At 37.6% G+C, this 25,215-nt stretch overlaps 1 protein-coding gene across 2 annotated transcripts; it reads right to left on the bottom strand.

The window, feature by feature from the left end:
• Positions 1–1,986: 1,986 nt before the first annotated feature.
• Positions 1,987–19,555, bottom strand: CMKLR2 (chemerin chemokine-like receptor 2). 2 transcript variants are annotated; one of them, XM_074872262.1, is made up of 2 exons: positions 19,500–19,555; positions 1,987–4,712 (listed from the first exon to the last, which is right to left on the bottom strand). In XM_074872262.1, the coding sequence occupies exon 2, from the start codon at positions 4,694–4,696 to the stop codon at positions 3,644–3,646; it is 1,053 nt and encodes a 350-aa protein (XP_074728363.1). In that variant the 5' UTR covers positions 4,697–4,712; positions 19,500–19,555; the 3' UTR covers positions 1,987–3,643. The 2 variants fall into 2 exon arrangements, with proteins under 2 accessions (XP_074728363.1, XP_074728362.1); XM_074872261.1 differs by lacking the exon at positions 19,500–19,555 and adding an exon at positions 16,167–16,286.
• Between the last annotated feature and the right edge of the window lie 5,660 nt (positions 19,556–25,215).

Below are 25,215 nucleotides of genomic sequence, written 5' to 3'. Positions count from 1 at the left end.
CAACTTGGTTTCTAGATTGATTTTGACATTTCAAGAAGGTTGAAGAACCTATCAGAACTAAATTGTTTTCCAAAAACTATCCATAGGAATGATACAAATGCAAAAGCTGTTAAAGTTGTGAAGCTTCTAGGCAAATTCACATTTCTAGGCCTTCTGTTAGACTGAGACAGAGAATTTATTGTGATGATGAAATGGAAGCCTTTTATGTGCCACATTGGTCACTGAGATGAAGATGCTCACAGCAGCAGCTGAAATAACTTTTTGTTCTTTTTTCACAGAGCATCTGTGTGTGGTTATCTGGCACAGCAGGTCCTGTTTCTCTTTGTTTAAAGGTCTGACAACTTCAGATCATGTGAGAGCTTTATTTTATAATTTGTCTCAGTAAAAAGATGTGCCTGCTAGACGTTTAAAGCATGATTAAAGAATTGAAAGTAAGTATAATTACAAAGCTTCATTCCTACCTTCCATAAACTTAACTCCTAAAGGACTAGCGTCATCCTGTGTGTAATTAATGCTCAGTACCCTTTCTGTGGCAATTCTCTAGCTGTTGCTTCTGCTAAATCATGTAGCTTAGTTTTAGCAATTCTGTCATGGTGCTGTTAGAAGAAACAAACTAGCAAATGCTGCATCAGGAAAAAAAAATTCTGCCACAAAAATGTAATTTTTATTATCCTTGGCCATCACTGTTTCTGACTTCCCATTCATTGTGCTGCTTAACCTCTTTCCTTGACCTTGAAATTAAAGCTCTAAGTGGATAAAATGGTTTGATTTATAGACTGTAACTAAAATACAGCACTATGAGCCATCCATCTGACCTGCCAGACTGGATTTTTCTGCACGTGCCTCACACTAAACATGCATGTTACATATTCTTCAGCTGCTGGGATTTCTTTTGTGCTTTTTCTTCCCTGATGTTAGAAGGAAACTTGCACAGGAACAAAACAGACAAAGCTAGAGAGCAGAGTCTCCCCAGTTACAAAACAGATAGGCATATGGGCAAGAGAACTCCAGAGAATCCACACATCTATGTTAGGGGTTTTTGTGTAGTATTTCAGTATGTGCTGGTATATTACTGTGTCACTGTGCCTGTGAAAAATCAGCACCTTTCTTAGAGTAAATGAGACACTTCTATCCCAAGTGTACCCCATAACAGAAAGATCAGCAGAAACCTCCAAAACTTAAATAGGAATACTGGGAAACAGTTTCAACAAAAGTATTGGTTACAAACTAATCTACATAACAACCTTCAGAGGCACAAACTGTTCAGGAAGCAGGTAACAGTAAGTAACCAGAACCCGTCTATTATGAAATGTGCCAATAGCTATTATTCTTCAATGAATGGTTGATCATAGAGCTGTTTCCTATGAAGTGTTTTTCTATAGTATCTTTTAGCATGATGAGATAGATCCCCTTCATGTGGCTTTTTTTCCATTGTGGTGGGTTGAATGAACATTCCTCGGTCCAAGCAGTGTAGAACTATTGGTATTGTTTTGGACACTCTTTGGAAACAGAAACTTAGAGTGTTATCTGTTTTGTTTAGGTATCTTCCACTATTGCAGAAATGATTTAGAGATAATTCTGTAACTGGTCTTAGTGTGAATGAGGTAGCAGTTACACTGCAAAATTGCTAATCCACTTAATTCTGTAGACCAGGGCTGATTTTGGCCTTATTCAATTCTATTTTGTATCTCTGTTGGAGATACTTCAGGGGAGGCTTTCTGATAATTTATGCAAGACAGCATATGTATGTTCCCCCATTTGAAAATCGATCTTTTTATGGTATACAGCAGTATGTGTGCTCACATTGCTGACATGCAAGAAGAAAGCTGACATAAACTTTAATTCCTGTAGTAGAAAGGGTCAGGGCTTGCTTTCATCTTCCAAAATCTTTGCGAAGGAGCTGTTCTAAGCATGGACAGTGTCCTGGTTAAACCACAACAGACAGTAACTGCACATTGCAGCTGGGAAAAGCAAATGAACACGGTCTTTGGAAACAACAACATTTTATTACTTCACTTGGAGTACAGTCAGGAGAATAGTACTAATACATCATTCTTAGAAAGATGTCAGGGAACATGTGAAGAAAAATGTTTGATTTAGGCACATTCAGCAGCACAGTGCCAAAATATTACGATGAGTCACTATGTACCAGGCAGCAAATGACTCAGAGGAAGAGTCCTGCTTACCAACTTTCCACCCCAAAGTGAAATACATTGATATTCCACTGGTCCTGCCTGAGTCTCCTAAACTCTGAAACCAGACCCCAAAAAAACAGTTACAGACCACAGTCAGACTGTTTCTATTTGTACAACAACCAATACTGGATGTGCTGATGCATGCATATATATATATATATTTTATACAAAAGCAAATATATTTACATATAAGGCCTCAATTACAGTATAAATGCTACTTATGTGTGTTGCCAAGCTGTAGAAACTAGGTAGATTATCTGAAAGGCGGCTTTATATACCTAGGCCAATAACAAGGAAAAACTAGTTCAAATTTACCCAAAGCTTTATGCTTTTACTTTTAGTGGAATTTTATCCCACATTCAACAGTTTAATTAAGTGGTATTGCATCAGAAATTGGTCCACTCAGGATATACATTTCATTGATGCATGTGTGATTCTACAGCAAGCAACAAGTTGAAACAGAATATAGCATAACTGGGACTACTTCATCTTTCTTATGGGAGTGGACTCCAGTTCCTGGATGTACTGTCTTGCCTCACATTTGGCTACAGACTTGTAACAGAATATTGTTGAATTCACCCTCCCCATTTTTTGAAGACTGTCATAAAGGCAAACAAAATGGTATATTATTTCTTAACCTTTGTTTGACACAGCAATAAAGAGCAACTGATAGTTGTAAACCTCTTTGAGCCTTGAAAGTTCAAACACAGAAAAAGACCAAATGTGGCAGGGGGCCTTTAATTTCAGCTTCTGTAAGAAACATTTTCACTAAATCTTTGTACGTTTCCAATGAGCCCAATACCTCTATGAAACATCTGCTCAGTATTTTGCACCCAACTGGAGCTAAAAGCACAAGAGTAACTGACCAGAAAACATATGATCTCCCATCTTGAGTATAAAAATATTTCCATATTTTTCTTTTTTGACAAGAGCAGGCAGCAATTCAGTGTTCTCTGTTTTAGGATTCTTTTCCAACTGCAGAGTGGAGCCACCAATACCTTCCCTTAGCTGGGATATAGCCCGCTGATTCCTACTTAATACAATACTAGACAATGATGAGACTCATGACCCATTGATGTATGGCCATGACTTCTTGGATGAGAATGCCTTCATCAAGAGTATTTTTATTATGTGCTCTTTTGATATCAGTGAGGTATGGAACCACAACAAAACAACAAGATTACAACAACATTCCTGATCAAAAACCCAGTTAGAGCAATTCCACTTATGCTGACAACTTTCAGTTCAGGCTGTGCGTGCACTGCAAGTACACCACACCCAATGATGTGTCCTTTAAAAACCTTTCAAGGAAAGCAGCAAGTGCAATTAAGCCAGCTGTTTACATAAAACTGTATATGCAAAGATGCACATCTGACGGGCAGATGTGAAGTCAAGAACACCTCCAATTCTTCTGTCAGCTGTTTTGAGAGGGATGGTGACAAGAGCAGTCACTGAGCAGTTTCACAATAGTGCACAGGTGCATGGGTGTTGTCTGAGCTCCACAGCTGCTCACTGACAGTTCCTGAGCGGCTCACCTCCCACAGTGCCAATTTTAGCACCTCAGAGACTGTTGTCTTGACCTGGGCCTGGAACTTTTTGCTAATCAGAACATAGAGGATTGGATTGAGGCAACTGTTGATGAAACCAAGGCCAGTGGAGAGAGGAATGCCATCCTGCAATAAGTCGTGCAAGTTTTCATCATGGTGAGCAGACAGCTCCACAATGCTGAATATGTGATATGGTGTCCAGCAAACAAAAAAAGCTACAACTACAGCAATGATGGTCCAGAAAAGCCTGCTGGAAGTCAATACAGTTCTCCTCTTCACTTTGACAATCAGCAAGGAGTAGCAAATGACCATGGTCACTAGAGGAAAGAGGTAACCGAATGCAAGCCTCACCCAAATGAGAATGTGATGTGTCAGCAAAATAAGTTCTCTGTCATGCACGTGGAAGTTGTTGTAGCAAATGGTGACATTGTCGAGAACTGTAGCTGTGTCTCTAAAGTATAAGGCAGGGCCACCAATAATTGCAGCTGACATCCAAATGATCCCACTAAGAATGAGGGTGTTCCTTACAGTCCGATACTTGTAGGAAAAGACTGGGTGGACTAGGCGGATGTAGCGGTCAAGGCTGATGAACGTCAGGAAGAAAACACTGGCAAACATATTAAGTAGTGCAATGAATGAGTTCATTTTGCAGAGCCACTTCCCAAAAGGCCAGTGGAAGCCCATTGCCACATATGTAATATAGAAGGGCAGGAAGAGGACAAAAATGAAATCTGCAATGGCCAGATTGAGAAACCAGAGGGTAGAAACAGATTTATCCCACTTAAAGCCCATAAACCAGATGACAATGGCATTACCTGGCACTCCCAGCAGAAATGCTACACTGTAAAAGGAGAGGGAAATCATATGGGCAATGCTGAGGGAGGACTGGGGTGATTCATCTTCCTCAGACAGGTCATAGAAATAAGAGTAGTTCTCAAAATCTTCAAATGTCATGTTTCACCGTTGCTTTCTGAGGAAGAAAAGAAATGGAACAGTCAAAGGAGAAATGTTTTACTGCACTGCAAATAGCAACCTGCAATTCCTTTAAGTTAGTGGTAATAAAAAAACCCAAAACATTGACTTAGCTCCACATATCTATCACTTTTTAGCTGTCAGTTGCTAGCACAAAGCTTGTGGAGTATTTTGGTCACAGCCATTTGAAGAAATGCTCAAATCAAGACAACACTTGAAATCTTCAGGAACTGTTTTCCTTGAATTTACCTCTTAACAGAGAGCACAGAGCACAGTATCACTGATACATTTCTGGGAGACCAGATGCAAAGGTTTACTGAAGTTGTGATTTTTCTATTACTTTCTAGTGGGGTTTCATATTTTACTCCTCTGTTTGTATTTGAAACAGAGTTTTATGGATTATATCTGTCAGAAATCAGAGAAGCACCAGGCATTTATGTAAGCAAAAAAGTGCAGGCAAAATGCCAGGAAGCCATTTTTTATAAAATAACCACACCACACACTCCCCTCAAATCATAGTTAACAGAATCATAGACAGTGATTGCTCCAGCAACTGAAAGTTCATGGGTTTATTCCTCTCTATCATGTATCTATCTTTGTATCAAGGAATGTTGATTTTCAGATATATTCAATGTATTAGATTTCCTTAATGCAGCAAAGGACATAGAGAAAGAAACGTACAGAATGTATTTCAGGGACGTACATACAATTGTGGTGTTCTTCCACTAGTGAGCTGAGAAACAGGCAATAGAGGAAAGAAAATAAAGCTTCCCAGGAGAATAAGACACACTATAAGAGCTATAGATTAAAATACATGTCCCCTTTTTTCTTTTTTAAGACACAATGGCAGTCTCAGTTTTCTTCTGTTGCAAAAGCTTCTGGAACTTACAAGTACAACATGATTTTTCACATAGGAATTTTCTTCTAAAACTCCAAAGGAAGAGTGTGGGAGGGAGACAAGGGGAGGGAAAGGAAAATATAAACCAGAAGAAAAACCCAGAAAAAAATAATTGAATGGGAAAACAGATAGCAAACAGAGGTTGAACAGGAGAAAACACTCAGAAGTTATGTGTTCATTCCACAATACAGACAAAGCTGCAGCACAGCACAGATGGCCACAGTCTGACAGAAGTATGTGCCATAGTCAAAACAAATATTCTGCAAAATTCTGCTGTCACTTAAAGCTATATTGTCTGGCTGGACTCAGCTGCACTTAAAACCTGTCCCTAAGAGCATGATATGACCAGCCCATTAGCTGTACTATGGATGAGCTCACCGGCACATTTCTGAGTGCTAGCTCCATTCAGAAACTGAAATTCAGCCTCGCTTTTGGAATCCAGCCCTGCATTCCTGTAATTCCACTAATTTTAGCATGCTAAGGACAACAGGAGCAGGGTCTCCAGAGTACACTGCCTGCAGAACCACATCTGCAAGCTTGTATATACCTCTCCTCCAAAAAAGTAGTTTGCTTATTTTGAAAGGATTAATCACACAAGTGAAGCTATGCATGTGCACACACATTAGCAGAATTAGATTTAGAAGAATAGGTTTCAGGACATTTGACCAGGAAGTTTCATTTCCTGACCAATTCTCTAAAACAGAAGTTAATTACTAAACGACTTCATAGGAATATCACAGATGGATAGGCAAAAGGAAAAAAAAAAAAAAAAAGTTGTGTAATTTTGTATCTCTTGATTTTAAAAAATATGTAATAAGAGTTATAGTGATAAGATAATGGTTTTAAACTTAAAGAGGGTAGATTTAAATTAGATGTAGGGAAGAAATTCTTTCCTGTGAGGGTGGTGAGACACTGGCACAGGTTGCCCAGAGAAGCTGTGGCTGCCCCCTCCCTGGCAGTGTTCAAGGCCAGGTTGGATGGAGCTTTGAGCAATCTGGTCTAGTGGGAGGTGTCCCTGCCCATGGCAGGGGGTTTGGAACCAGATGATCTTTAAGGTCTCTTCCAACACAAACCATTCTGTGATTCAATACAGCCTGTTCTGTCAAGAGGCCATGATAACATTTGCCCTTTTTAATTTACATCAGGCTGAAGGAATGTTCTTTGGTTTACTGTCCTGATAAAATTATTCTTATTGGGCTGCATTTATGTAATTACATGCCCATTGGGGTTAGATTCTGCATCAAATACCAGTACCACCCATCTGAGTCATTTTTTCAAATAGCTTAACAGCTGCTGAGAAATAGTATAAACAAGGAGCTGTACCACTAACATCTGGAACAACACTGCATTTAGACAGTTTCAGAGGACAGTCAGATTAATAATTGGATTTTGAAGGGTCTTTGCCTATATACAGAACTATACCTTCAAATTGAATTTATGCAATTAAACAAACAAATCCAGGTTTTCAGACTCTTGCTGATTAACACCCCGTATTCCAGTCACTAATCAATTTTGCTTTTAAGTTTCTCAAGAGCTAGCACAACGCTACAATACTTAGATTCAAACATTTCCTCCCAAACCTTTTTTTCTCCCTAATGGTGTGAAAAAACCATAATGACAGTAACAAACATTTGCCTACTGCCCAACAATATTAATTCTATATTTAGAATTTCAAAGATGATGTATAGCAGGAGAAAGAAAACATACCTAAATAAATACCAAGTATTTACCAAGCCTCCTGTAGTTTAAAACTCCTCCCATTGAAAGAGCACACCTTCAGAATGCAGTAATTTTTCCAAACTTTTATTTTTCCTTATCTCTAACTCCTAGTCTTCCAATGCAGTAACTCTTTAGCAGTGGGGGCAAAAAAGCAGGAAGAACATTGCTTACCATTGCTACCAGTGCACAGATGCTGAAACTGGGCTCGGTGGCTAGGACTCAGCAAAGACTGACAATTACACTTGCAAAGCCCAGAAACTTTTACCTCTGACATCCACATACATGAAGCGTGTCTATAACAGGATTTGTGGTGTTAAGCCCTGCCCTGAAAAAGATAAGCAGTAGGGGATTGACAGTGGGGCTATGCTGGTTTACATCAATAAGGATCCAGATTTTTTTCTTCTGGGATAAGCGTTAACCATCATTCAGCAAGGATGTTTCTTTGTGTTCCTGAAACACACATAGTTTCAAATACCTGGGTTTAGTTTTCATTTGTTAATAAACTTTCAGAGTCAGAACAGTCTTGCAGTTCAAGTCTAGGTCTTGAAAGTGAAGAAATCTAACTCTATTCCTCATTCTGTCACTGACTTCCTGTATGATCTTTGACAAATGGCCTGATTTCCAGGCTGGACAGACTCTCATGAACCTGTCTGTGAACTGAGACTCAGTAGAGAAAACAAAACTTTTTGCCAGTAGTTTCCACTTGGCTTTCAGGCCACCTGCTAGAAAGGGTAAAGGCGGTTTGGTGCAGTTCATTGGCTCAGTCCCTGCTGGTTCAGGGTTGCAAAAAGGAGCCAGAGCAAGGAAAGTATTTTTCAATAAACAGGAAAGTGTGGTCAAAGGCCTGGCAATAGGACTTGGGAGCAGCCACAGGTTACAGAACAGTGTTCTATTGCATATAGATGAATATAACCAAGTTTAGACTTCATCCTGTCTTTTTTTTTTTTTTAAATAGTAAACAGCCTGTGTAAAGTGTATGCTCAGCAGTTGTTTGACTGGAGTCTGTTTCTGTTTGCTGAGGTCACAAGCAGCTCTGAAAACTGAGCTTCCTTGATTCAGTTGCCTGATTATGAATATAGTTGCTTAAAATTAAGAATAGGTTTCAGGACATTTGGCCAGGAAGTTTCATTTCCTGACCAATTCTCTAAAACAGAAGTTAATTACTAAACGACTTCATAGGAATATCACAGGCTGGCACTTGGTGCTAGTACCTTTTAGATCCTGGGACAGAAAACAGAATTACCAAGAAATACAGATCGTTAGGAAATATTTCTAAAATACAAAGCCACAGAACTACTGAGAAAAGACTTCATCATGTGCTACATGAACAGTCTTTCTCTGAATTTCAGCAGGGAATCACAGAATCAGATTTCAATTGACACATTCATAGCTTTTTACTACAAGTATCTAGAGTTCATCTTCTCTGTCACCATTACAGTATTTCATAAAGTTGAGACATAATGGCAACTTGAACAAATAATTGGATCTGCTTCAAACAGAACAGCTTTTGTCACACTAAGAATGACCTTACGGTTATGACATGGGACCACTACTTTGGACTCTATTCATGTTTATGCCACATGCATCCTGTTTGACCAGGGGAAGTCGTTTGACCTCTCCACACCTCAGCCCTGAGGTCAGTGGAATAGCTTTGGAATTAAATTACATTGGGTTTTCAGTCTAAAATAGAAGAAAACAAACAAAACAGTTGCAATTTCCACTCATTTCATTTGATGCAAAGTCTTCCTGGGGGTTCAAAGTTCTCTGGGCACCACGCAAGTTAAGGCCCCACTTAATTACACTGGTAGTTTATGCCATGTGTTTGGGCTACAGCCCACACAACCTCTCTCTCACCTTTGGTCCTCACTACTTTTGAAATTTACAGAGAGGTCCAAGGGAAGAGCTTATTCATTGTCTATGTTAGTTAAAAGTTAACACAAATATTTGAGTGGTAGTCCCAAAATTTATTTGTTCAGTGTGATAAACAGTGCTCCGAGCGTCTGGCCACCTAAATTGATCTCAGAGGTCACAATAGTGGGTCCTGACTTAATAGGAAAATTATGGTTTGGCAGAGTTGGCTGTCTCAACAGTTAACTTCATAGAGGGAATATATTACACCAACCTTCCTTTTAACATCTGTATGAATAATTCTGAGCATATCACATTCCACGTGTATGACTGATGGCTAAAGGAAAGCTTCTTTGATTGATTCACTTCAAGTTTTGTCATTTGCAAGACTCAAATGTTGGAGAAAAACTAGTTTCCCAAAAGGTCACCTAAAGTCTGTTTGTCATACTGTGTCTCAGAAAGTTTGTCTGGATATTGAATTCATTTGAGAGCCCTCAAAAAAATTTATTGGAGCTTTTGAGGTGCTAAATTTTGAATTTATCTAGCTTCAAAAACATAAACATGAAATTCAGCCCGTAGTTTATCTGTAAAGCTCAAAACACTGAAGGCTGAGCAAGTTTGTTAGATACATACCTCTGGCAAGTATTTTACAAAGATTCTAAAACTCACAAGAAATACTGATGAGATTACACACTGTCATAGACTCACATTTCTCCCTCAGAAGAACTAAGCCAAGATGACCACTTGCCTCCACGTAGAAACATTCCTACAGCAGGAAGAGCCTGATACACCCATACTACAAAATTAAATCATAGCTATGCTATAATTTAAGCCTAAAACTGGCCCTGCAGACAAAGCTACCAGGAAATGAGCATTTTAATCTAGTATACACAAAAACAGTATCAGGACTTGTGTGTGTCTTCTCTTTCACAGACACATTCACAACGGCTCTTGACTATCATTTTAATGGTTATTAGACATATGATAATAAAATGACCTTGTAAGTCATCCCGAATTCAACAACTAGAATGGGTCATAATAGATACGATACGCGACTGCAAACCTTTTAAAGACATGATATAGATGTATTTGTTCTAGCAGACAAGACAAGAATGCAAATAACCATAATTCTCCATTATGTCTCTTCAGTGAAGCAGTGTTAGAAATGTATATGGAATGTACTAGCTAGACACCTCCTAAAATTTATGCCCAAAACAACTTTATTTGAGCAAGGCCAAACATGACCCCGTTAGTCATAACATACCACTTCATCTGTGGTATTGAAGTCATTTGACCAGATAATATTTTACACAAAGCGAGCATTACAGCGGGATTAACAAACCCTATAGACCGGACTCAGTTAATACTGGTAAAGCATTGATTTCAGACCAGCACTTCTGCTGCCACAGAAATGTTAAACAACAAATAGAAAACCCAACTTTACATCTAAGTAATGCTGCTGTAAAAGGAAAAGTATCTACAGTAGTTCTGGCCTGAATATAACAAATCATCCAGACAACTGCTGCAACTGAGCAGTGTGCCATTTCCACAATCAGGTAACTCATAAATGTCTGCAACCAGCAACTGCAGATCATCAGAAATGATTTATTTTTATACTGATCCCAAGACACCAAGACTTCCATCCCCAAAGAAGACAAAGAAACACAGATGTCCTCAGGATATCCACAGGGGAAGGGGGGCACTTGGTTACTGTGTAGTTAGTACTTGCTACTGCTCTTATTCCCTTCCATTAATAAAGCTAAAAGTAGAGATATCTTTTTTAATATTCCTTTTGAACGTAAGGAGTTGCTGTAACCACTGCAAGTCTATCATGTAACCACAAATGTATTACATCACAGTCAACAAAATGACAGGTGATATCTGTGAAACACTTAAAGCGGACCCGTTCTGAAAAAAAATTAACCAAAAAATCTAAGCATTCTTACAAGTAGGTAAAAAAAGTTTAGGTGAACAGCACACTTGAGATTTAAAATATGGTCTTATATTATATGTGTCAGCACTGCTGAAGTATTTACATAACCAGTCATAAAACCTCAGTATTCATAACTTTTAGTGAAAGTGGGGTCAAGTGAGAAGTATCATCAGTCTGGTTTACAGACAGGAAGGCTGAGAATGACTTACAGGAAGTCTCTGATTAAACCAGGTGCTAAACCTAGAGTCCCTGCCTAGTGGTTCAACCACAGTCCTATCCACCTTTCTTAAACATAACACTGTCCTCTCACTCATGATGGAGTGGAGAATTCACAGCTTCACCTCTGCGAGACCTTCCCCTTCCTGAAGAGAGGCTCTCCCCTGTGCTGTCATGCCCACTGTGTTGGAGGCAGCCAGCACCTCTATGGGCAGCCCTTGCAGATTCTGCTCTGTTTTCCCTACACTGAAGCGATAAGGAACCTGGATCTACACCACTGGCTTGTCATATACATTAATCTGTCTCTTCAGGCCCTGGACATACCTCAGAGCCATTAAGCACACCTCTCAGATGACAAAGCCCAGCACATACACCGTATATTATACTGGCTGTCCTCAGCATGTAAGATATGCACACTAGTGAAGTTCCAGCAAAGTTTCATGTTTTCTATTCCTCTGTAAATGCCAGCTATAAGCCACCATAATAACTACAAACTTAAGAGTAATGGAGATACCCAATCTAAGTGCCTCAGCTTCACAGTGACTGGATTGATGAGATAACGAATGCTTGTATTTCTAAAGCAGCATGGCTTTTTATGTTTTTAATGCAAAAATTATTTGGAATTTTTACTTTGCAACTGTTTCATGTATTTGTGATGAAAGAAGATTTTGACTAGTGTTCGTATAATCATTACATGATCATGCAGTTCTAAGCATGTTTTTTAAATGGTTGTATTCCTTCAGCAAACACATGCTTTAACCACAACTCCCTCCTAGCAGGAAGAAGCAAAGTAAGAGCAGAGAATAAAGAGTGAATGCTGTAGTAAGTTCTTTCAGACTATCAACTGTTGTCTCAGCAGACTGATTAAGGCCAATTAAACATATGTTAGACAACAGCCATTCTAAAGTTACTGCAGGATAACAACAGGTCATTACGGAAAAAATAAAATAACCCTCTCCAGCAAGACACAAAATCTCTATGGAATAACAGATAAAAAATAGCTTACAATCTGTTATACTTACAGTCCTTTTAACAAGAAGAGTTAAGAACTAACCCCAGAGAAAATTAGCAGCACAACTCCTTCATCAAATATGCCTTCTTATATCCTATTCTATTTCACATATTAATTTCCCAGTCACTTCTAACAGTATGCTTGGTTATGTACTGCCTTCTAAATTGATCTCTGTTCTTCTCAATTTATTCTACTGCTCATTAAATCTGCATCAGCAGTTTCTTCTAGCATGATTGTAATATTGCTATGGTTATATTACTCTTGACACATACTCTTGCATGGGTATATATATCAGAACATCCACTTCTGATTGGCTAGTATATAACAAAAACATTTCAGCTGATAAGACAGCATGCATTATTTTGTCCTCACAGCTAATATACTAGGATCACTGTGTGCAGTAGATTAAGGGTGTCTACTTCTGTATCAGTGTTACTCTAATATTCCTACTCATACAAAGCTAACTTTTATTTACTTTATGATCAAGTCTAAAATAAGCACTACCTATATTCCTGCAAAACTGAAAAATTCATATTGTTAATATAATTTCAGGAAGCCTGGATATTTATCTATCTCCCTAATACGGCACTGGGAACACTCCCTAGCACTGATAGGAATAGATGGCGCCTGTGATTAAGGTGTTAAATTAGGAGCTTGGAAATACTGGTTTTACAGGATTCCCATATTAGCTTTGCAAATCACTTCTCACTTAACTCCACCAGATACGGTACAATACCCTCAGTTAAGAGCTAAGGACACTGGCAACACAGTTACTCGGTTTTCTTAAATGGACAATGGTTCTTAACATTTCCAAAACACCTCATTAAAATTATGTGGGGCTGAGCTTATTAAAAGAGGATTACGAGAAAGAAGAAATGGGAACGTAGAAAGTTATATTACATGGACAGTACAGGACTTACTACTCACCACTTTCTCTCACAAGGCTTCAGAAGAGAGTAAAACTTCTGTGCCAGGCTCACACTTGCTGAAAGAAGCAAGTATTTTATGTTGGGAAAGTACCCAAAGGCCCTACCCTCGAGATCAAAGCCTCACTGGATCTAGGCACTATAAGCACATAATGAGAGACAATTCCTTCCTTGTTTATAATTAAACAGAACAAACAGACACAAGAAGAGTAAGGAAAGAAACAAAAGTATCTTATCCAAAGTCAAACAGTAGATTCAAAGGTGGTTGAAGGCAGAATTCAGACCTTAACAAAAGAATGAAGAGGCAAGTATCTTTTGTGGATAGAGGGAAAGGGTGCTGGTTCTTCATACTCATGCCTTCTGATTCTTGAAATACATCTTTTGAGAAGTATTAAAAAGGGACAAGAGAGCCTGGGCTGGGGAAGACGAGAAGGCTGCAAACTCTCTGCTAGCTTAATGCCCCTGGCAAGGACTGGAGACTTAGAGTGCCAGCCTTTGCAGATAACCCTTGCAAAGAAACCTGAGTTGTAGCAATGGGCTTTGTTAGTTTCCCTCTGAGCCCACTAATGAAAAAGTATTGTATCTGCAGCAGGTCTTTCATCTAAAGAATTGTAATGCAGCAAAATGGTGGGCCAGCCATAAAAAAGAGATGCAACAAGCCAGCAAAAATTCTCTCTGAAAAAGAGCAGCCATGGGCACAGGGCTTTTTGCTCCTATCTTCAGGCCCTCAACCTTAGCACGTATTGAAGATACAAAGAGCACAAAATTAGCTGGGCTCCCCTGGAAGTACTATATTGCTTCTTCTGAGGACACATAATTTGTCTTTTTGTCTCAGGAGCCTCAAGCACACTGTAAAAGTAGTAGCAAGTGTGGGAGAGTTGATCTGTACATGATGGCATCTTCCCTTCTAAAACCAAATGTCTCTCGGACACCGCCCACCCCAGTCACAGCAATCCCTTCTTCTGGTAACAGGCCATGAGAAACCATTCCTCCCACTCAGCTCTCTTTTGCAAAGCCAGCAACAACAGAGCCCTGCACTGTTATGAAACTGCTAGCTTCAGACTGAATGAACACAAATCAAACCATTATCAGAAATAATGAATGAAAATTAGCCAGACAACCAGCCACCACACTAAGAGAGACAGCTGAACTGTTGGCACATTCCATAAGACAAAATGAATAAATAAGCAAATAACAAGACCATTCAACAGACTACAATCCTCTGCAAAACTAACTGCTTAGTGCTTGGAATAGCAGAATTGTTAATAAAAAATTAATATCCAAGAACAGATCACAAACTTCAAGTGGCTTTTAAAAAACATAAGGAGAAGAAAATTATTTAAGACAAGTGGCTTTATTAGGAAACAGAGATATAAATTTTCCTCTTGAATCACTCCATCAGACATAAACACAAATGTAACATTTCAGAAGTTGCTCATTATGTTGTCAGCAGAGAAAGAAAGTCTTAAAATGAAAAGGAAGAATTTATAATTGCATTACTGTCATCAACAGTTTTCCTCTGCCACCACTGGTACAGTAAAAATCTGTAGTCAGGTCCTGCCTAGGAATCCTTATATAGCGTTTCCCTGACTTATGATCACTTTCCACAAAGACAATTAGAGAATCCAAACCATAAATTCATTCTCCAGAGTCAAATAACTTCCACTATACCACACTCAATTAAGTGCAATAAAAGTGGACTTTAATATGACTCATAGAACATATAAAATCCCTAGGATTAAAGTAAACTTGATAGGACCTCTTACCCTGTCTGCCTGGCATAAGTGGCTGATAATATTTTAAATTCAGGCAGAAGGTCTAGTGATGTTAAGCAATACTAAATTGGGTTATCAAAATATTTGCATTTCCTAGTTCAGCTGAGGCAAAACAGTAATATGATGATAAACTAAGCTGTCATAAGCAAGTTAATCCTGAATCAGTTTCTGCAAACCTGGTCTGACAAATTCCTTTACTCTGACATACCTTCACTCACTCTCTTCTCCTTAGCTATGAATTAATAAACACCTAAAATGATTAAGTAATACAATTTTATTCAGCTAGAAAGCAAATGTGTTTTAATTCATAGACAATCTATATATACATCTTCAGTAAATCTACAAAAACAGCTCTGGGATATCATTTAGCTTTGCAAGATCACATTTAGAAAGGCTATAGGCAACAATGACATGGTTATCACAAAGTCTGAATAGAAGTGGAATCCAGCCCTGTCTCACTGTGCAATAGCATATAAGGCTTCAAATCTTCTTGTCACTTCCTAGGAAACATGGTCCCATGCACTTAATAACAGCTAGATCCACATCCTACCTTATTCCATGATGGTTAGGGAAAACACACACACCTTCCAAGCTCAGATCATATTCTGAGATTTTAATTTTAATGCATGACTGTAATTCTTCAGAATTATTTTGTTAATCTGCTTTCCAGTTTCTGATCTAGAATCTGTTCAGAACTGATGTACTTATATATATAATAGTAATGGGAATTGCTATAGCTGTAGGAGATATACTATCCCTAAGCAAATAAAATTTAAAACTAACACACAAGGGGAGGTGGGGGTGAGGGGGGAGAGAGATATTTAAGTCAAGGTCACTTACCATTCTCTGCCATGACAAAAGACTCCTTATAGTGTGTATAAACACATTCAAAAGTCATTAAAAATTAAATTCACACATACTTTCATATCTTTCCTTGCTGCAGGGATGGTTCAAAATAATGTTTGAAATAAATGAGTATCACATTATTTCTTCCAAGAAGCTCTTTTAGCCAGCATATGCTACACTACATTACAGGATTTGCCTGCAAGTGTTGTAGCTGTAGAAACACGTTATTTAGAAGGCAGGTAGAGAAAGATTTAAAATATAACAGAGAGATTGACCTACCTCGTTTAGTTCTTAGGAATGAAACACACTGTAAATCAGGGACGTGATCTCTCTAGCAGAAGGAAGAATGAAGTGATCTGCAGAGTTCAGAGTGACTTCAGTGTGATTCCAGCTGCTTCACTTGGCTACTGCCTTCCTGCTAATAAAGCTGCAGAATGATATAACGCTGTGTTTGTTTTCAGCTGAGGAAGTTGTTTCCAACTTCCCTTGGTTTTCTAGACCCAGTTTTGAAATGTTGCCTTTCTGTATAATCCCAGTATTTTACCAAAAATAAATGTTAGACATGTGAATGCATGATTTTGGTCAGTGTCCAAGCAAGCAACAGATGTGGTGACTGATGAATGGAAAGAGACCTTACAGTTGTAGGCTGCTTTTTGTTATGCAGAGAAGTTGAACAGTATTTCTTTGTAAGCACTCTGGTTTATAGAAAATAATGTTGAATGAGCAGAAAGATGCTTAAAAAGTCACATTGAAAGCATCATTTTGTAACTGTACTGTGACATACATTCATTTTGTATTTATGATTAGTAGATTAATCTCTTGTGTGTAAGAGAAGTGAGGTCCTCAAAACATCACTGATTAGTGCATCTGTCTGTCAATCCATGCAACACTGGTCAGAAATTTGAACTGGGTTTTAGGACACTTGGCTTGATTCCCAGTTCTGTAAAAAGCCTGCTGAGTTTTTGTTACCAGCCCCCATGATCTCCATGTCACTTAGTTTCTCAGTCAGTAAAATGGGAATATTATTCCACTAGTATCTACATGCCACAGCTTCACCTGACTCTGATGGTACTGAGCTCATCATACCATTTTAAATCCACTGAGAATCTATCAGTCTACCCTTACCAAAAATCAATTCTTCTAGTGGAAGCAATAATCTAACAGTGGTACTCTCTGTCATTAATGCAAACCATATAAAAGGTTCAACACTAATTGAATCTAGTCAACTCTAAATTTTCCAGACATCAACTCTAGATTCCAGTGAAAATCAGAAAGAAAAAAATACAAACAAAACCACAGAAGAGAAAAGTGCTTAGTGAGAAGCAGCAAGACTGAAATTTCAGCATCTGGTTAGCAAGGCTATCAGTTTTAAGCACCTCTCTCATGGTCCACAGATCACAGGTTTTCTTAACAGGAACCAAAACCTCCTTCCATCAAAACTACCCTGCTTTGTCTTTCCTCCATGACAGCTCTTCTTGTTCTGCCAATATATCTTAAAATGCTGATACCTTGTACATGATGGGGAAAAGCTATGAATGGAAGGAGGATGGAGATGATGCTATAATGGGGCAGAGTCCCTGGACCACAAGGAAAGGACAGAGGGCATGATTCCTGTGAATATATGACATGGGAGATGAACAGGGCATGTTGCCTGAGAAAAGAGTATGGAAAGACTCCAGGACCTCCTGATTTGGCATGTCACTTGTTTATTTCTTGTATTTTAAAGATTTCCTGTTTTCTCTAGGTAACTGATTGGTGAACCTTCACCGATAAAAGCTCTTTTAATAGTAGTTCTCTTCTTTTTAAAATATTGGGATAGGGTAAATATAGGCACCATTTAACAGCAGATCTGCCAAGGTTTTTTTGCTTGTAATGGCACAGGAGTCTGTGTGTCTGTAGGTACTTTGCCAAATCCAGTTATTATAAGGCAGTTAATTCAAGGGCTTGCTCAGTACTATTTTGGTAGGACAAAAGAGGAAATTACTAGGTAGATAACCCTCACACATGATCTACAGTAAAAGAAAAAAGACCTCAGCAAGCAGTCACACATTTGCCAAATGCTCTTCACCTTCTGGGTGAAGGGAGCATTCTGAAGAGTGCAATGGATTCCAGCAGTTTTGGTGTTGTAAGAAAATATCCTTAAGGGACTGATTCTTTTACCATAAACGAAAGTAGGCTTGGGACTACTCTAACACATACCGGGGATGATGGTTCAGATCCTTCATCCTTCAGAACCAATGGAGGATTAAACCTCACACAATTTTCCTCACCCTTCCTACCACTGTACCAAATGTGAAATCACAACTGATAAGGACCCAGAAGACATTTTTTGGAAACAAGTTTTCATAGAAAATCAAGATTTTTTTTCCAAGAACAGCAGATTACTGCATTCAAAGTATTTTTTTCTACCCATCTGTCCTACCTACATTTGCTCTATTTCAACTGAAAGGGACTTTTGCTCTGATGAGCAATTCCACAATTTGCACAGTATAATCAGCATATGTAATATATCTGGGAGAAAAAAAGAGCACAGAATTTTACAGACAAAATTGCATTTAATCCAAAAGGATTTTGTTCTGTTTGTTTTCTGTTTAGAGCTAAATACAGCATTTTATTCTTCTACAGAATTAACCACAGTGGGAATCTTAAGTCCCTGAAGAACGTAAGCTTGGGCCCTAAACCTTTCCTTGTTTCAGTTCCTTCTATGTTCAGACACAGTCAAACTGGAATGGCAAGTCCCAAATTACATGGCTTTTTAATATACACTCTCATGCAACCTATTAACCACTAACTTCATTTTATGAGTGTGATCTTTTCAGATAATTTTGTGGAAGTTATACGCTTGGAAGAAAATTAATTAAAAAAAAAAAGTACCTTGTTTGGTTTTGTGTCTTCTTTTTCTATTTGGAAATTGTATTTTATTTTGCCATGTCATTTGGTCTTTTTCAAGAGAGTAAATTAATGAAGTTCTGGAGGTTTTACTCTACATTATGTATGGCAATATGCCAGAGATATACTGAAGAGGGTCACGCATTCATGAACATAAAGTGCATGCGGGACTTGCAGAGTAGAGAAATACTACTTTACACCTGATGGAAAAAGAATAAAGGAGAGCATTTTTATACAAATAATAGATAGTGGGTTGTCCAGCAGTGAATAAACTAGGTCTATTGAAAAACAAATGAATTTTAAAAGCACTTCAGATTCTCTGTGGCTATAAACGCTATAAAACGAAACAAAAGCAGAGAATGTATGGAAAAAAAGATATAGAGGAAAAAAACCTTCAGAAATACTTTAACAGTATTAACCAAAGCACAAATTACAAAGCAATAAACAAAGTAGTTTTAATTTACCTGGATTACCAAAAATTACCTCATAGTTCTGATAATTATTTCCCGCTGCTGGGACCACCGTATTTTATCAAGATGCCTATTAGTATGTGCAGATAATCTCTAGCGATTAAGCACGAACGAACACCCCAGACTAAATTCAGTGTGCACTAATTCAATTAAATTGTACCAAGCATGAATTTGCAAATTAGGTCAAACAAAAGATATTTAGTTTTTCTCAGGGTTAATTTAAACTGAACACCACAAGAAAAAAATTACTTACCTTTTGAGGATTCAACTGTTTACAGTTCTGTTCTTTTTTTAAAAAAAAACTTTTCACTGCTCCTTTGTCCTCACTGTTTGAATTAACACCTCATCGATTAAAATCCACTCTGGAAAGACAGAGTTTAACTACCTGACAATCAGGAAAAGGGTAATTTCCTCCCTTCCTGTGAAACTAATGACTATTCATGCCTATCCTTTTGGTAAAGCTGTAATGTTTACTTGTGGCTTAGCTGCCCACTATATACCATAGTCAGCAACTATGACAAAATTCTCCAGCGACGCCTTTAAACCAAACCACCTGGTGAAGGGAGGTTTGGCTCATTTAGGCAGGTCCACATCCTCTTTCTACACTGATATTAGAAATCTGAAGATTTTAATGGATAATATGTTGAAGAAATTCAGCCATTCTGCAGAATGCAAAATCCTTCATCTAATTATTACTTTAGTCAGGTCAAAACACATAAGCATATAAATGAATGGGTGTACATATATATACACACATACAAGTTCGAGCAGGATCTTTAAAGGCAGCACTTCATGTAACTCCTGCAAACATAGTCAGCAGGGTGTTACATTCTATGAAATCATGAATACTGAAGAATAATTTACAAGGAAAGGAAAGAAAAATATGTATTTTGTTTATGAAGAATGATACCTGGAAAAAATACTATTAGAAATAGCCTTTTTTCCCCCTAGATTTTACTTTTATACTTGCATTTTTTTCTCATTTTCCACAAATAAGTAGGAATTATTTTCTACACAACTTTCAGACCACAGCTATTCAAATTTTGTATTGATATGACAATAAAATTAGAGATTATACCTACCACTCGGATAACACTTGAAAGCCATGCAATTTTCAGAGGATGTCTTAACAACGACCCTTCTGATATGTCACTGAGTGCTAAGGATAGCTAAATAACCAACTTGACAACAGCGTTTTTCCATTTTAGCCAGTGTTGTCTCCTCCCATACAAAGGAATGACAGTGTTCGGAAAAGTAATCTCAGAGAGAACTACAGAGATTACAGAAACAAAAATAAGGCTACGCAAACTATAATTGTTTAACTATGCATTTATTTCACAATCTTTAGTACTGCTATAGGGATTAATCAATTTGCACTTTTCCACCTCACATACATTATCAGGAACTACAGAGTCACTTAGAGAAGTTTTAGGAGAGGAGCTCTCAAAAGGGAAGCCAGAATTTATGTATTCTGTCAAAGAACTGAGATCTTATTTTCCATTTAATGTATCCACTCTGGAGATTCAGTCATACATCTTTTATGTAATAGGTCCTCTGATTAAAACCCCAAATCCACAGTTCAAATAGGATTATATTACGGCGTTACATACAATGGACATGACTCAGTGACCCAAGAGGTATTAAAGTTTCACGTTCTGCATTCATCTATTAACAGTTCACAGCTAAATTGTTGAAGTCTGTCACAATGAATAACAATGCACAAAACAAGCAGATCTGCAGGGACTATTACAAGTTCCAGTCCCTCACTATTCTGCAGCTAGACTATCACTCTCAGCTGTTGTGCTCATTGTGACAGAGCTGGTCTTAAATACTAACAAACTGCGAACAGGGAAATTGAAGAGGAGTTCTAATCCCCTGCAAAAGAGACAGAGCAAACCTGAGGGTCAATACAAAATTAGGCACAGCTCCCTAATTTTGAAAATATATCCTAATAGGCAGGGAGTCTATACAGGACTCATGGGTGATCAAACAAGGTTGTTGCTTTGCAGCATGACTACTCAAAATCTTACGTAAGAGAAACACCTGTGCAGATGTGGAATCGTGGAGCCTGCTGGTTACTCTTTATAATACTGACCAGCCATTGACATTTTTTAGGATTTATGGAGATGCAAAGACTTTAATTTGGACAGTAGCTCCTTGCAATGGAGAATGGTTCCTGAACATCAGTGCAAAGCTGCTGCAAATCAAATACAAATCAATCAACTATGGATGTTCCGAGAAGCTGTGGTCAGTGGTGCCAGCACATATTTGTATTTTTAAAGTTGCTTTTTATAGTCAACTACATTTGTCAGATTGTTTTTCTGCTTAGTGGATGTAAACACATTTTGTGAAAGGTGCCAGGCAATGTTGACTCCACAGGGATTTAAGTTATTTTTCCATAGAAATGAATGCAAGACAGGGAGAACCAATGCAAGTTTCTGCCTACTGCTCTGCATTTGCCCTCTCCTCTGATCACTCTCAGGGGAGAGAACATAGCTTTCCTTCTAAAGCCTACCCAGACGTCAGCCTCTCTAATGAGATGGGAGCTGGTAAATCCCACTAAACCTGCTGCTGGTGATATAGGCAAAGCAAACTATTAGAAGCTCTGAAAAACGCTTTGCTAGTTAAGGGCTCAGTCTATAAAGTCAGTATTCACTCTTTCCTTGCCTTCAATGAAAGCTAAACTCAAAACTAGCACTATCTCTAATAAATTGAGAGTGGGCTCAGGGGAGGAAGCGTAGGAAATCAGTCTAAGCAGAGAGGCAGCTAAAACCTCCAATATTTATTTTCCATTCTAGTTCTACTCCTTAAACTGTATCAAGACACAAAAAAGGTTAATTTTAAATCACTCTTACTTTGCAATTTTATTTTTTTTTATTTTTAGGAAGACTGTGTGCCCCCAATTTAGGGCTTAGCGTGAACCTGAATATGGAATTTATGTTAATATAGAGACTAGAATTGCAGCCTTTTCTGTAAAGGATATTTAAGTAGCTACTTGTCTTTTCCAGACAGGTAGGCTCCCTTCTTTTCAAGAGAAGCGAAGGGAGCTTGTTGAGAACGGTACAGCCACTCAAGATGAGAAACTAGGGGAATTATACTAATTGTATGTAGCTTGGGTGCAAACCAGAAATATCAAATAAATCAAATGAAAGGCTTTTTGTTCAAAAGTTATTTTTTCCCCTCTCTTTTCAAATTTTTCCATGAAAAAGTATCTATATTTTCAAACTGTGAAAGAGGTTTGTTTCAAAGGCTGATGTTTTTGCCTATCAGCATTCCTAGCCTAAAATTAAGTTTGTCCTTGGAAAAAAACCCAGAACTTCTCGTTTAACTTTCTGCTCTTTTCCTGAATAGGATAAAGAAATCTTTCTTTAAATTATTCCCAGGGTAAAGTAAGGTAGAGAGTCTGCTTGCTCTCAGATGTAAGAAAATATCTTATGTGGTTTATTGTGGGAACACTAAAAAAATTTAACATTATTAAGAACAGCCAGTGCTTACTTAACTACCTTGGGAATACATTTTGACCCCACCTTAAACTGACTGCAGAACATCCAGTGACTCAACATAATAGAATATATATTTGGAACTCCCTGATTCCTGTAAATTACAATACAGACAAGGAAGCTGCAGAGGTATTTTACATTGAGGATCATCTTACATTTATCTGCATCTATTTAAAACCAGAACAGTTCCATTGAAATTGATGAATATAAACATTTAATTCAGCATATTCCAAGGGGTCAAGGCAGGTTGTCAACTTCTTGGAGCTTGAAAATTCTTGAAAAACAGAACTAATAACCTTCCAAGAAGCTTTGAGAAAATTACTTCTTTGTATCAGAAATACATTATTCTCTGCTAGAGCAATGGGAATGAATATTTACTTTTGCAAAATGCCTTGGAGTTCCTACTATGATAGAACATGAGGTAGGCTAGAAGGGAGCAATAGTCATCCACTATATTTATTTAAAATATTTCAAGACTCTCATATTAGCATCTGATTAAAAAATGCATATTAATTTTGTACCTTATCTATAATAATAAAAAGTAGGATGGTTTAAAACATGATAATCAAAATGTTTTGCCATGCAGATGAGAATAATTCTGTTCCAAGTATAAGTGTATTTCAGTTGTGTTATCTGCCTGTGGTTAATACAAGAACCTATTGGTCTTTCTGTTCCCTTCATAGCTGAATGCTCTCAGGTTGTAGAGCTTCAATCATCATGGGAAAATAGAGTCACTTTATGACTTTTCCAGCACATACATGTCAGAAATTATCATATATTTCCAAGTAATTTGGTAATGAATAATTCTACTTGAAAACTTTGTCAGTTCCCAAGGGTTGATCTGACTATATAAATCAGTTTTAGAATTGGTGTTATTTTTGAAAATGAATATGAAACAATGGCAAACAGAATTGAGAAATTCTAAGGGACTGTTATTTTTGAAGCTAAAAAACATGCCATGCACAACATGAAGGTCAAAGAATATCCTGCAATTCATGAGCAGTCACCTAAAGGCAACCCCCAACCTACTTCCTGACCCAGTGCTTTTCTTTGTGTCACTTCCTTAAAAAAACAGGCATAGTTATTTCAGAGAGATGAACTGACTGAACCATCATTAACAGAAAACAGAAATGAATATGAATGTAACAGTAAGCTATTCAGCATTTTATGATGAAAGACGTGTTCTCTGAAAGCAGAATACTCTTTCAGGTTACAAATGGGAAAAGGATCCGGAGACTAGTTTCCCCTTTGCTTTAACCCAAGAGAATTTTACTGTACAGTCCTCTTGGCTGTCTGGACGCTGAGACCATGTTTTCTCCATGTTGTCTTAGGTACAGAGTGGTTAGTCTTGGCCCAGTAAAGAAAAATTTCATGCAATGTTAGAGCCATGGCATACAAACCTCTCAACTGTTGATTTAGTTTCTTTGTATTTTCTTTTAGAACAGAAAGTCCTGAAAACATGTTAATTTAAACTATGGGACAGATTCAGAACAATTGCAGCAATGCTAGGGTATGAATTTGAAATGTAATCTATCATGCAGAAACTTTCTGAAAACACTGAATTTAGATAAATTTTGTAGCCATGCTGTTTAAAGTGACACATTTAGAGTTGTCTCATCAGCTGTTCCTTCTGGATGACCCGCCAGCAAACAAACAGCAACAACAGCTGTAACAGTAATAAAAAAATGCTCTGGGAGAAGCATGAGTATCTCAGAATTTTGCTCAGCACTATTATAATAAAAATCTCTGTGTTCTCCAAAGTACATGTATACAGAGATATATTATTGAGAGCAATTTAAGTGCAAAAAAAAAAAGTATAAAAAACACAAACTCTGAAAACATAAGTCCATGAAAGCAACAGCATAGCCTTCAAAATAGTCTAAAAAAGACTTAAGGAGGATTTGCTTATAATAAGGTATGCAAAAAGATTCAAACTGCAAAGTACTTCAAGTAACCTTTTAAAAATGAAAGACATGATTACATGAAAATAAAATAATACTTTTAGGAGAAAATTCTTGTTCCACACATTTCAAAAATGCTTTTTATAACCCTCTCAGTTTTAAAACGTATTTTAAACATCTTCCTTGGTCACTATGTTTCAATTATAACACAACTGGTAAGCTTTTTGGTTGTTTAAATGATTAAGCAATTAAAATGGTAATTTAAGTGGCAATTTTTTAATCTTAAAAAGGTAGTTCTGTCAAGAGAATGAAAAATAGGAAGAACAACCTTTAGACTATCCTTTAAGTTTGGGGGTTAAGCTAATATTCCATATATTGAGGATGTTTTTAACTCAGGGAAAGCTCTTACAAAATTTTCAAAACCTTGAGTACAACACAAAATAAAGAAAGCTCAGTTTTAGCTAATGAGGAAGTGAGCAGAATGCCCATAATAAGTTTGCCTTCTTGTAAGATATGACTCTTTTAAAAAAAATAAAAATTGTTTTTCTTTTTGGCTTGCAATTAATTC

This window comes from Strix uralensis, chromosome 6 (genome assembly GCF_047716275.1).
Source record: "Strix uralensis isolate ZFMK-TIS-50842 chromosome 6, bStrUra1, whole genome shotgun sequence".
Taxonomy (NCBI): domain Eukaryota; kingdom Metazoa; phylum Chordata; class Aves; order Strigiformes; family Strigidae; genus Strix; species Strix uralensis.
This window is presented reverse-complemented; position numbering and strand designations above follow the sequence as displayed.

Bases quoted from the DNA above. Each gene is read 5' to 3' on its own strand.
- CMKLR2 (XM_074872262.1), bottom strand. From the start codon at position 4,696: ATGACATTTGAAGATTTTGAGAACTACTCTTATTTCTATGACCTGTCT.